At 38.9% G+C, this 12,162-nt stretch overlaps 1 protein-coding gene across 12 annotated transcripts in view; it reads left to right on the top strand.

Moving 5' to 3' along the window:
- Nucleotides 1–12,162, top strand: part of REV1 (REV1, DNA directed polymerase) — an 87,103-nt gene that overhangs the window by 43,525 nt on the left and 31,416 nt on the right. For 9 of the 12 annotated variants that reach the window (XR_002342523.1, XR_002342524.1, XM_021087182.1 and 6 more), the window contains 2 exons: nucleotides 5,930–6,082; nucleotides 9,860–10,563. Coding sequence is in view for 10 of the 12 variants with exons in the window: in XM_021087182.1 (XP_020942841.1) it covers nucleotides 5,930–6,082; nucleotides 9,860–10,563 (857 nt within the window). In the remaining 2 variants the exon portion in view is untranslated. The remainder of the gene's footprint in view (nucleotides 1–5,929; nucleotides 6,083–9,859; nucleotides 10,564–12,162) is intronic. The other 3 variants (XM_021087184.1, XM_021087187.1, XM_021087188.1) reach the window with 1 other exon arrangement.

Below are 12,162 nucleotides of genomic sequence, written 5' to 3' on the forward strand. Positions count from 1 at the left end.
TAACCCACTGTGCTGGGCTGGGGATCGAACCCTTGCTGCTACAGAGACAACGCCAGCTTCTTAACCTTCTGTGCCATGGCGGGAGCTCCCAGATTAAGAGTTTTTAAGCCTCGGCAGATTAAGTTGTTGGCTGGTCCCTAGAACATCTCACTGATCCTTGTTCTGTGTCCCCATGACCCAGCTACTTTCCATTCATTATATGGGATTCATGAGCATGGCTTTTAGCCATGCAACTCCTTAGAAAAGAATTGTAAGGTTTGCACTGTAAGAAATTAGTATCAGGAGTTCCCTTGTGGCCTAGTGGTTAAGAATTTGGCATTGTCACTGCTGTGGCTCAGGTTAATTCCTTAGGATCCTTGGTCTGGAAACTTCTGCATGCTACAGGTGCTGCCAAAGGGAAAAACAAAGTATCATTCCAGAGTTTAACTGTGTTGTCACTTAAATACAGTCCTTTCACTGTGCTAGGGCTAGAATTTGGATCAGGGAGTATTAGCTTGGCTTTGGAGGAATGGGGGAGGTCCATGAATGAATGTGGGGATAAAAGGGGCTCTTGCTGGTGGGACTTGACTTGCTCAGAAAGTGGGCTTCTTTACAGCCCTTTTTTAACCTGTTCTTCCTGCCCTGAGTGCAGCTAGAGAGAGAATATAATAAAAAATGCCGCTGAGGCAGTTACAGGTTATAACATTCATCTTAATGGATTTTATTTTAGTTTGAAATCAGGCTTAATTGTCTGTTTTTAAGTAACTGAAGTGACTTTGGAATCATGATTATATGGCCTATTTGCTTTATGTTATATGTGAGAATGCAGGGCTAAATGAAGTTAACTGATTTGCCCAAGAATGACAGAATTCAGAATCCAGATTTTCTGACTCATATTTGGGTCTGCTCTTTGCCATTTATTCAAGTCGTTATAGGTAAATTGGCCCATGTGGAAATGGATCAGTGTGGGCTTTACCCTAATATGTGAGATAAATGCCCAGTGTCTACCATGTCAGAAGCTTGGGCTCCTTCTTTCACACTCTAATCCCAGTCTTGTTAGTCTTGTCTTCTTCTCAGCAGTATTTTAACTAGATTTTTTTTTTTTTTTTTTTTTTTGTAGGTCCACACCCTTGGCAAATGGAGGTTCCCAGGCTAGGGGTTGGATCAGAGCTACAGCTCACAGCAGCACCAAATCCCCGACCCCATGGAGCAAAGCCAGGGATTGAACCCACATCATCATGGATACTAGTTGGATTCATTTCTGCTGTGCCACCCCGGGAACTCCTTTAATGGGATTTTATAGTTAGAAATGTAAACATTGTATTAGCTGTTTAACTGATGATACATGATATTCTCTTCTATAATTAGTTTTCCTGTTTTGAGTTGGAGCAGTTGAGAAGCAGCCACAACTTCTGTGCGTGTGGGATGATTGCTTTGATTAGAATTCCCTGGTGTCTGTGTAGGTGCCATTAAACCTGAGTTCATGTAGGCATGATTATGGGGCCACAGCTTCTGAGGGGCAGGGGAGTCCTTTAATGAGGAGCCTTTGTGCATTAGTTTAAGGTCTGAGATTATGTTATTGAAGCCTTTGCCTTGTAAATCTGATGTTTGCATATGGTATGGTAGAAGTTAGTGATTTTCGATTTTTTGTCTTAGTCCTTTAGACAATTTTACATTGAAACTCAGAAGTAGTTCTGAGAAACTGCTGTGTTTAACCATACTGCTCATCAGGCCTGAGTGCATGGGCCTCAGTTAGGCAGAGTCTTCCATGGCATGGGGCCTGCCTCCTCTGCTGTGGAGGTCTGCTGTGAGCTGAGCGGTGATGGAGCTTCATGCTGACTCGGAGATGGGGGGGGGTCTTCTGATAGGAGTGTCTGGCTCCCGTCAGCATGTCCTTTCACTCTCAGCTCCCACCTTGTATGTGTTAGGGCATCTGTCACCTGCTTGTGACACTCTGAAGACTTCATATCTCATATAGACCACAGCTTTGTTTCTAATTACATTCCTTGTAAACACTCAAGGAATGCAACTCCAAAGGGTGGTTTTGTATTTGTTTGTTTTTGAATTTTTTGGCTATGCCTGTGGCATGCAGACATTCTTGGTCCAGGGATTGGACCTGTGCCACAGGAGTGACCTGAGCTGTAAATGGTCCGGATCCTTAACCTTGCTGCTCCACAAGAGAATTCCAAGTCAAATAAAAGTTGATTACAATTTTATGTCATGATTTTTTTTTTTTCACTTACATTTTCGTGACTTGCCTCAATTCTTCTTGGAAAACGTGCATGAGTCTAGCTTCCGATACGGCTTTTTTTTTTTTTTAATTAATCTTGGGTTGTTTACTTTTTTCTCTCACAGCAATACAGAATTCTTCTGAAATTATTTTTACTTGGCCAACTAACCAGTATACACATTTCAGTTCTCCCTCAATGACTTGATGTAGGTGATATTTTATTAGAAAATAGATATTCACAAACTAAATAATTAATATGAATAGCTTAACTTTCAGTATCTATGGTAAAAAATAAAAAGCAATATGGACCTTACATGCTGAAGGGCAAAAAGTCACATACATATGTTCACACCCATTATTTCCTTTTCTGAGCTTGGTGAGTGGTTGGAAAGGTTAGATAATGGGGGAGGGGGGCAAAAGGAATTTTAATTTTAAATGCATGAAGATGATTTTTGCTTGGAGTTCCTGTGGTGGCTCAGTGGTAAGGAACCCAGCTAGTATCCATGAGGACGCAGGTTTGATCCCTGGTCTTGCTCAGTGGGTTAAGGATCCGGCATTGCTGTGAGCTGTGGTGTAGGTCACAGATTTGGCTTGGATGTGGCATTGATGTGGCTGTGGTGTATGCTTTTGGCTGTAGCTCTGATTCTACCCCCAGCCTGAGAACCTCCCATGTGCTGAGGTTGAGGCCCTAAAAAGACCAAAAAAAAAAAAAAAGATGATTTTTGCTAAATGGTGGAATAATAGGCAAAAACAGCTTGGTTTTTCCTTGGCATGTAATGACTTCGTTTCTTGTCTTAAATCTATTTTTGAGCGAGGAAGAAGATGGGCATATGGGTATATACATACAACAAGTGTTAGATACTGTTTTTCTAGTAGCGAGTGACTTGGGACATTGACCGAAACCATAAAAGCAGTTGACATATAGAACTGCTTCATCTAAAAAAATGCTATTACTATAACTATAATAAAAGGTTTGAAATGGAAATTAATGTAGTGATTTGTTGTTGTATCTTAATTTTTGCAAACTTTCCCAGATTCTGATTATAACTGTCAGTGTAAATTCATTGTCAGCATAGGGAACAAGGCAATGATTTGGAGAACTGTTAGATACAAAGTTTTGCTTTAGAGATAACTTTACCAGGGCTCTAGGACAAAGCAAGAATTAAGACTCCAAGGTAACCGAATACTTCACTTGCAGTGAGTATGTGTCTGATCTATTGTGTAGAATGTAAACTCTTTAATATATCAGAATATATTTTCAGTGTACATGGAAAGAAAACTCACTATGTAAAGAAGCCATGATGCCATGTCGTCATAATTTCTTTTGGTAAAGCGAAACTCCTTTTTGTTTTGAAATTTGGATTTGGATATTTGGCCCCTTTTTTTTTTTTTTTTTTTTTTTTGGTAGGAAAAATAGAAAACATAGATACAATTCCTTTGACTTTGGATAAGCAGTGAAATTAAAAAATGTTAGAATTTAATGCCTGAAAGATTTCTTAAAAGATCTTTTAAAAATACGCTTTCAGATAATGTTTCTCTCCCTATGTCTATAGATGGATAAGTGGATAAGCAGGGGTAATAGGAATGTACAGCAAGTATATAGTGGTTTGGGCTTGAAATTAGAAGAATTTCTTGTCTAACTGTAGTGCATTGGGCTTTAGTTCCTTTTACTAGGTATCTCTGAGGATGTCTGCTTTGAGACCTGTGGTATTTAAATTGGCTCTCTTATTTTATACCAGTCTCTGAAGACTTAGTTACATAAGCCTTAAATTCTGCCAGGTGACATGGCCCTTTTTAAGAGTCATGTTTGATCAGTGTTGACCAGAGCACCTTTATAACGTCTGGGCTGCCCAGCAAACTGTCAGCAGGGTGGGAGAAGCCAGCACGATAACAAGGGGTGTCCAGGCTTCATTGAACTTTGGTTTTACTTCACATGTGCATCTGACACATGTCACAGTTTCAGTCTCCATTCACCCCTTAATTATAGCTACACTGTGCCTGATGAAACGGGCAGAGGCTAAGGCTGGGATTAAGTCCCTCTGCTTTGGAGGGAGGGGTTGTAGGATGGAGAAGGTGAGATAGGTAATACTCTAAGAGCCAGGCAGTTGAGACCAGTTGTTAAAGGAAGAAAAGTTAACTTCTGGCCCGATAGTAAATCTATTTAGAAAATTGAGGTGTGTTGTCACCAGTATGTTCTCTGCCATCATAATTTAGTAGTTCAGCATATTTAGTAATTCCACCTGAAGTTAAGGTGCATAAAGTAGAATTGCCATATATATATATAAAATATATAAAATTACAAAGAAGACATAGTCTGTAACATTATATAGTTCCCTATTTAGAGTATATCATCATCATCAATATGGTTTTCTGTATTCACTTCTTGACCCAATATTTAAAAGAAACTTTAAAGCCAATTCAGTCATTTCTTACGTGGTTTGTTTATATTTTTAAGTTTCGTGGAGTGCTCTTTGAGAAAATAAAAATGTCAAAACTCTTGACTTTATAAGATAATAAGAAAGTATTTTGTTACTATTTTTTTTCCTAAATAATTAAAGGATTTCTTAATATATGTTTTAGGTTTAAAGACACACATGTGCTCTGAAATATTTCCTGATACTCAAGGAGCCTGTTTTGTTTTATTTTATTTTGTTTTGTTTTTGCTTTTTAGGGCCACACCTGCAGCATATGGAGGTTCCCAGGCTAGGGGTCTAATCGGAGCTATAGCTGCTGGCCTACACCACAGCCACAGCAATACCAGATACTTAAACCCACTGAGCGAGGCCAGGGATCAAACCCACAACCTCATGGTTCCTAGTCGGATTCATTTCCACTGCGCCATGATGGGAACTCCTAAGGAGCCTGTTTTGAAATTTGGATGTTAGCCTAAGTATATTAGTTGGCTATTTTAAAATTTGAAATGAAAATGATAGTTTTAATTACAGTAACCATGTGTAACTTAGTTTATTAGAAGGCAAAAATCAGTTTAAGGCAGCTTAATCAAATTGGTTTTAGTTCTGAAGTGCAGTAGGTGTCTGGAAGTATCAGTTAATGTGTCAGTACCATCTAGGACTGTAATACTGGGGTTCCCAGGTTTTTACTGATGATATTTGATACATATTCAGTGATATATGTCTATAGTGATATACACATGATAGCTTCTGCCCTCTCAGAGTTCTGTCAGGTGGCCTTGTTTGTATCACTCTTACATATGTAAAATAATATAAATTGTTTGTTACTCTTGAAGTTAAGATTCTTTGTCTTTTTTAAAATTTTCCAGTTTTTCACATTTAATAGATCCATTCTGAATCTCAGAAATTTAATCCTCATCCAGTTTCCTTATTCTGGAAAAAGTTAATGTGTAGGATAGGATTTGAGAAATTCTTGATGATTCTATAAGTCATTGGGGGGATTGTGGTTAACATTAAAGTCACAATGGTTAAAATACTGACTAGTCCAACTCTGTGCTTACAGTTTTTCTCATCCTACTCTATAGTTTTTGTTTTTTCCTCAATGTGAGATTGTTGGCCGCTAATTTTTAAAATTTCAGGCATATGACTTTTCATGGATGGAATGTCTTGTTCTTAAGTGTTTAAGATTATATTTTATTAGGAAAACTAAAAGGGAGAAGGAGTAAGCTAGAAAAACAATACATTGATTTGTGTGTGTGGTCATTTCCCAAGTAGTAAACTCTTAAATTGGGTTACTTTTTTGTTTTAGCATCAAAGCTGGACGACTCCTGTCCTACATTCCCTATCAGCTATACAGCAAGCAGTCCACCTTACAGAAAGGTCTCAACTTTAATCCTGTGTGCAAACCTGAGGATTCCCTACCAGGGCCCAGCAGCATCGCCAAACAGCTCAACAACAGGGTGTAAGTTTGAGGGTGTTTAGATTAGGGGACACTACAGAGCTGATTTTTAACAGTGGGAAGGGCCCCCTGCTCTACTGGAGGTAGAAGTAAATATAAAACCTGATTCTTCATCTGTATGAATCATTTTAAAATATGGGTGTGGTTGTCTTAACCTGAAAGTTTATGGTGGGAGTTTCATAAATAAAATGTAAACAAGAAAGCTTTTCCAGTCACATTAGATTCATGTGTTCAACTAATGGATCTTAAATTACTAGAAGTGAAATTTTCCATAGAGTTTCTTGAAAGTAATTATTTTTGACACATGTAATTTTCTACAGAATGTTGCTTTCTTGAACACTGAACTAACTACTCCATCTTTACTTTTGTTATGTGTTGTTGCATAGAAAAGACGATCAATGAAAATATTAGCATTTCCAGGTTAATTTTGAAAATTCTAAATCAGTAACAATTCTAAATATGGAAGTATTTTATATCAATGAAACTTTAGTTGATAACTCTTAAGGTTATAGAGTTCAAGGTGAATCTAGACTTTATTCCATATGTCTAATTTTTTTTAAATATATTGATTTAAGCTTTAATTGCAGTAATCCTGGGTAAATTGGCTTCACAGTTAATTGTTGTGTTGCCTTAACTTGTATATCAGGTGGTTCATTATCATAAGCCTTCTCCTTATTTTAAATTGCTTGCTTTGGGAGTTTTATGTATTTGTCCAAAAAACCAGGAGTCTAATTAACTTGGGAGGATCCAGTATCACTACCATCTGTAGTTTTGTTGTCATTTGTTTTTTAACTTGTTTTCACTTATAAGCGTATTTGTTTTTCATGTTACCTAAAACTTTAAATTTTTTTTAGCATGATCACTATGTACAAGTAATACCAGAAAACCTTCTGAATACGCAACTTTTTTTTTCATACTCCACTAATAAAAGAAAATACATATGTGTTTGAAATTCTTTGTGTCAGTTTTAGGAAGAAATTAGCTATTACTAGATTTTACTTATTGGTATATTTATGATGTTGCCTAATAAATGTATATCCACCTGTGATTTCTTTCCAGTACAGCGACTTTGTAGAGATCCATTTGTCTAGACTGAAACACCTTAGTGCAAAAAGAATGGGTGGGAGCAATGTGTTTTCTTGCCAGTGTGTCTATACCTGTTGCATGTGTTGCTAATATACATGTAAAGAATCTTAATAGATGACAACATAGAAAACTAGTTTTAAGACTTTTCTGAGTTCACTTTCATTGCTTTCTAGGAGCTTTAGTTTTTGATATGTTCAATGCATTTTATAAATTTCTTTGAAATTCCTTTATATGACTTTTTGCTCCCTTACTCTCTCTTTATCTCAAGGCCAGACTTCTCTGATGTGTGTCATATTAGTTTTTCTTTCTTTTTTTGGTTTTGGGGTTTTTTTTTGTTTTTGTTTTTTCCATGCCTACAGTATGTCGAGGTTCACGGGCCAGGGATTGAACCCTGCATTGTTGGAGAAAGGGGGATCCCTTCCAGGGCCTGAGCATGGGCTCTTGTCTAACACTTGGAAATGAACTGTCCAAGAAGACACACGTACTGACAAAAAGCAAGAGACTTTATTGGGAAGGGGCGCCCGGGCGGAGAGCAGCAGTGTGAGGGAACCAGGAGAGCTGCTTAGCCACGAGGCTTTCAGTCTCAGGTTTTATGGCATTGGGGTTAGGTTCTGGGTTGTCTCTGGCCAGTTGTCTTGCTCGGCCCGTACTTGGTCTGACTCGGGGGTCCTTCCTGGTGGTGTGCACCTCTCAGCCAAGATGGATTCCAGCACCAAGGATCCTGGGATGTTGGTGGGATCCTTCCTCCTATTGGATCTTCCCAGGCTCTCTGGTTAGTTTTCAAGGCAGCACTGTGTTCCTTATCTGGGTCTCTTGCTGCAAGACAGCTCATGCCAGCTGTTATCATGCCTGGCCAGGTGGGCGGTTTCAGGCACTAGTTCCCTCACAGCCCCACAGCAGCGACCCTGTGACCATGCCAGATCCTTAACCCACTGGGCCACGAGAGAACTTCTCTTTCCTCTTTTAATCATTTCCAGTTGGTCTTTTTCTCTTTCACTGGTGTGATCATCTGTGAGGATCGGATTTACTCGGTTGGCTGTCAGATTCCATGAGAAGGTTGGCCAGTGCCACAGCCACCCTAGAAATGGGTGGAAATGTTTGGCATCAGCTCCAGGGTGGTTTTTCTATGTAGTGAGACTCATTACTAATATACCCAGTCAGTATTAAGAGGAGAAATTTTAGACCAAGTTGGGTATTGCAGAGGTCACATCACCTGTGCTGCTTTGCTGTGTGCAAGCCTTCCTCTGGAGCCTGAGCTCTAATTGGACAAATGCTCTGGACTTTTCTAGGTGGACTGAATTACTGCTTTGTAATTCAGGTTTTTGTTTTTGTTACTTAGATGATTCTTATGAATGCCAATGAATTTTGTCTTTATTACAGAACATTACTAAGCGGACATCTAGAGGAGCCAGGATGTGAGTTTAGCATAACATTTGTCATAATTCCTGCATTTATAAACCTGTCATCAGGACACTTAATCCAGATTGATCTGGACCTTCCACCCTGGTGTTATAGTGCTTTTCTTAGAAACCAGGTGCTAATTCCCTTGTCAATAGGGCAAACATCCTCATCTTCCTAGGTATAAATTTTATTGAATTAATCATACACACTGACCTGACTTTTTTTACTTTTTGTCTACTCATATAGCAGTTAGCCCCATTTATGATTTAATGGCAGTCTTTCAGTCATTTTCTGAGGGAAAATAACCAGCCTCAGGATTGTAGCAGTATTAGATTTAAGGTGGTGAACAGTCCTTGCATAAAACTAAAATTAAAACTGGGATTGGGAGTTCCCGTCGTGGCGCAGTGGTTAACGAATCCGACTAGGAACCATGAGGTTGCGGGTTCGGTCCCTGCCCTTGCTCAGTGGGTTAACGATCCGGCGTTGCCGTGAGCTGTGGTGTAGGTTGCAGACGCGGCTCGGATCCCGCGTTGCTGTGGCTCTGGCGTAGGCCGGTGGCTACAGCTCCAATTCGACCCCTAGCCTGGTAACCTCCATATGCAGTGGGAGCGGCCCAAGAAATAGCAACAACAACAACAACAACAACAAAAGACAAAAGACAAAAAAAAAAAAAAAAAAAAAAAAAACTGGGATTAAGATTTCTTACCCATTTTATGGGAATTATTCATTTTGTATTATTTCAGTAAATATTTATTGACTACCTAGTAAGTGCCAGACACTGTGCTACAAACCGGATATTTAATACTCAAAGATTCCAATTTTTAGTGGGGAAAAATAAAAAGGATTTCTTGGAACTTTGTTCAATCTCAAAAAGATACCAGTGTTTCTTCTTTGGGAGTGTCTGCAATTAAGAAAAAAACAAAACTAAACTAAAAGGCGGTTATTGAATTTTCCTAGTTGCTTTGCTCCTTCAGCTTAGTAAAAAATTATCTTTTGTTAGAAGAGCAATAATAAAAAAATGTTTGGCTTAATAATTCAGATTTGGTGGGTGAATATTAAAGTGTGTATCACTAAATAAGACAGTAGGTAAATGAAAAATTGTTTGTTTTGGCTGCACCCTTAGCATATGGAAGTTCCTGGGCCAGGGATCAAACCCAGGCCATAGCAGTGATGGTCTCAAATCCTTAACTGCTAGGCTACCAGGGAACTCCAAGACAGTACTTAAATGAAAAATTATTTTATCTTGAAAACAAGACATTATTAATTTGAACAAATTTTTTTTTCCTGCTTTAGAAATCACATAATTAAGAAGATTGAGACAGAAAATGAAGTCAAAGTCAATGGAGTGAACACCTGGAATGAAGAAGATGCAGATAATGGTTTTGTGGAGCTAGAGCCGATCTTTCCAGGAAGGAAACAAAATGGAATTCCGCATCCCAGAGACAGCAGTGCCATTTGTAATGGACACAGTCATAGCTCTAACGGTGCCTTAAAGACACAGGACTGCTTGGTGCCCATGGGCAGCAGTGTTGCCAGCAGGCTGTCCCCAGACTCTGCCCAGGAAGAGGCAGCAGCCGAGCAGAGCAACACTGGCTTGCGGGACTGTGCCATGCAGCAGTCCCAGCAAAGTTCCAGAAGCACAGATGCTCTGCAGAATGCACACAGAACTAATTCTTTCTCCTTAGCACCTTTGCACAGCAACACTCGAGTCAATGGTGCACACCACTCCACTGTTCAGGGGCCTTCAAGCACAAGGAGCACTTCTTCAGTACCCATGCCGAGCAAGGCAGCACCCTCAGTGCCACCCAGACCCTCAGACTGCAACTTCATCTCGGACTTCTACTCTCGTTCGAGACTGCATCACATATCCATGTGGAAGTGTGAACTGACTGAGTTTGTCAATACCCTGCAGAGACAAAGTAGTGGTATCTTTCCAGGAAGGGAAAAGTTAAAAAAAATGAAAACAGGCAGGTCTGCACTTGTTGTAACTGACACAGGTAGATACTTACTAAAATTGTTTTCTTAAACAATCATGCTTGATCATTTTGTTCTTAATCTGTCATTGGTGTTCTGATCCATACTAAGCTCTTGTGGTGTTCCTACTGTAGGGCAGTGAGTTAAGAATCTGACTTCAGTGGCTTGGTCACTGCAGAGGTGCAGGTTCTATCCTCAGCCCAGTATAGTGGGTTAAAGGATCTGGCGGTGTAGGTCATAGCTGTGGCTCAGATTTAGTCCCTGGACCAGGAACCGCCATATGCCACAGGTGCAGCCATTAAAAAAAATAATAATAAGCTCTCATAACGTGAAAGTCTTTCGGAATATCAGGTTGTGTAGGTAATAGTAAGTATAACTTGTTATGGAGAGTTATTAAAATATCTTTTATAGAATTAGATTTGATTGTAGCTAACTGAAAATTTTTTGGTAATTTAAATAGTAACGAGATTGGGATCCTGAGCATTCATTCTTTATATAGACCTTATCAGTTGTTGAGGTTTTGAACTGTAAAATATGTATTTGGTGCTTAAACTCTTGTAAGAATGAATTGGTTTGGTCAGAGTAACTGTTCATTTCTAAAAGCTTGCATCAGAATTTTTAAATAATTAAATAACTTTGACATAAGAGGTATTGTAATTACAGTGGTAAACTCTTAGTGAGATTAAGTGTTTTCGCATATAAGTAGATTGGTTAATTGTATTTTGTTTTTTAATACTTGTAATCAAAACCAAAACCAACAGGAGTTCCCTTGGGCTTCAGCAGGTTAAGGATCTGGTATTACTGCTGCAGTTGCTTGAGTCACTGCTGTGTCACAGGTTCCATTCCTGGCCTGGAAACTTCCACATGGCTTCAAGTGCAGCCAAAAACAAAACCAATAAGCAAAACCAGCAATACGCAATTGTATTTCTGTGACTGTTATTATAAATTGGTATCTGGTGTGAGGTTTTAGTTGCTTTTTATGGATTACACGTTTTGTTTGATTCCACATCCCCATACTCCCCAAATGGGAAGACTCTCAGAGAAACCTAGTATTACCCTTTAATTTATTGCTGTGGAAACTGAGGTGCAGAGAGAAACTCATGGTTCCCCCAGAATGTGACAAAGCCTCTGCATGTGGATTTTTTTTCTCTTGTGTTTTGCTGTGTTTTACATGTTCCAGATGCTTTTTATTATTTATGAAATATTTCAGAATAATGTTACAGGTATTAAATTATCCTTATATCATGCCTTGGCCTTGTAGTCTAAAGGTTATTTAATTTTGAAAGCTTCAAAGAGCTGTTAAGATTCAGTTCCATGAATGGGAATAAAATGAGAACTTCTTATATTGTGAAATGAAAGCATTCATTAGGCATTTAGTATATGCATTCTGTATTACTTAAATCTTTAAAGCTGTTATTTTGGGTTGTTTATGCTTAAATAATACTTTCATACAGCAGAATTATTGTTGTTAAGATTTAGTTTATAAGTTATTTCTCTAGGTGATACAGAGGATAGGAAGGGAGTCCATGGCTTTGGAGTTAGGTAACAGCCTGAATCCAAACCCAGGCTCCTCCCCTCTGATGATGCAGGCCCACGGGCACATGGGTTTACCTCTCTGAGCC

Source organism: Sus scrofa, chromosome 3 (assembly GCF_000003025.6).
Source record: "Sus scrofa isolate TJ Tabasco breed Duroc chromosome 3, Sscrofa11.1, whole genome shotgun sequence".
Lineage (NCBI taxonomy): Eukaryota > Metazoa > Chordata > Mammalia > Artiodactyla > Suidae > Sus > Sus scrofa.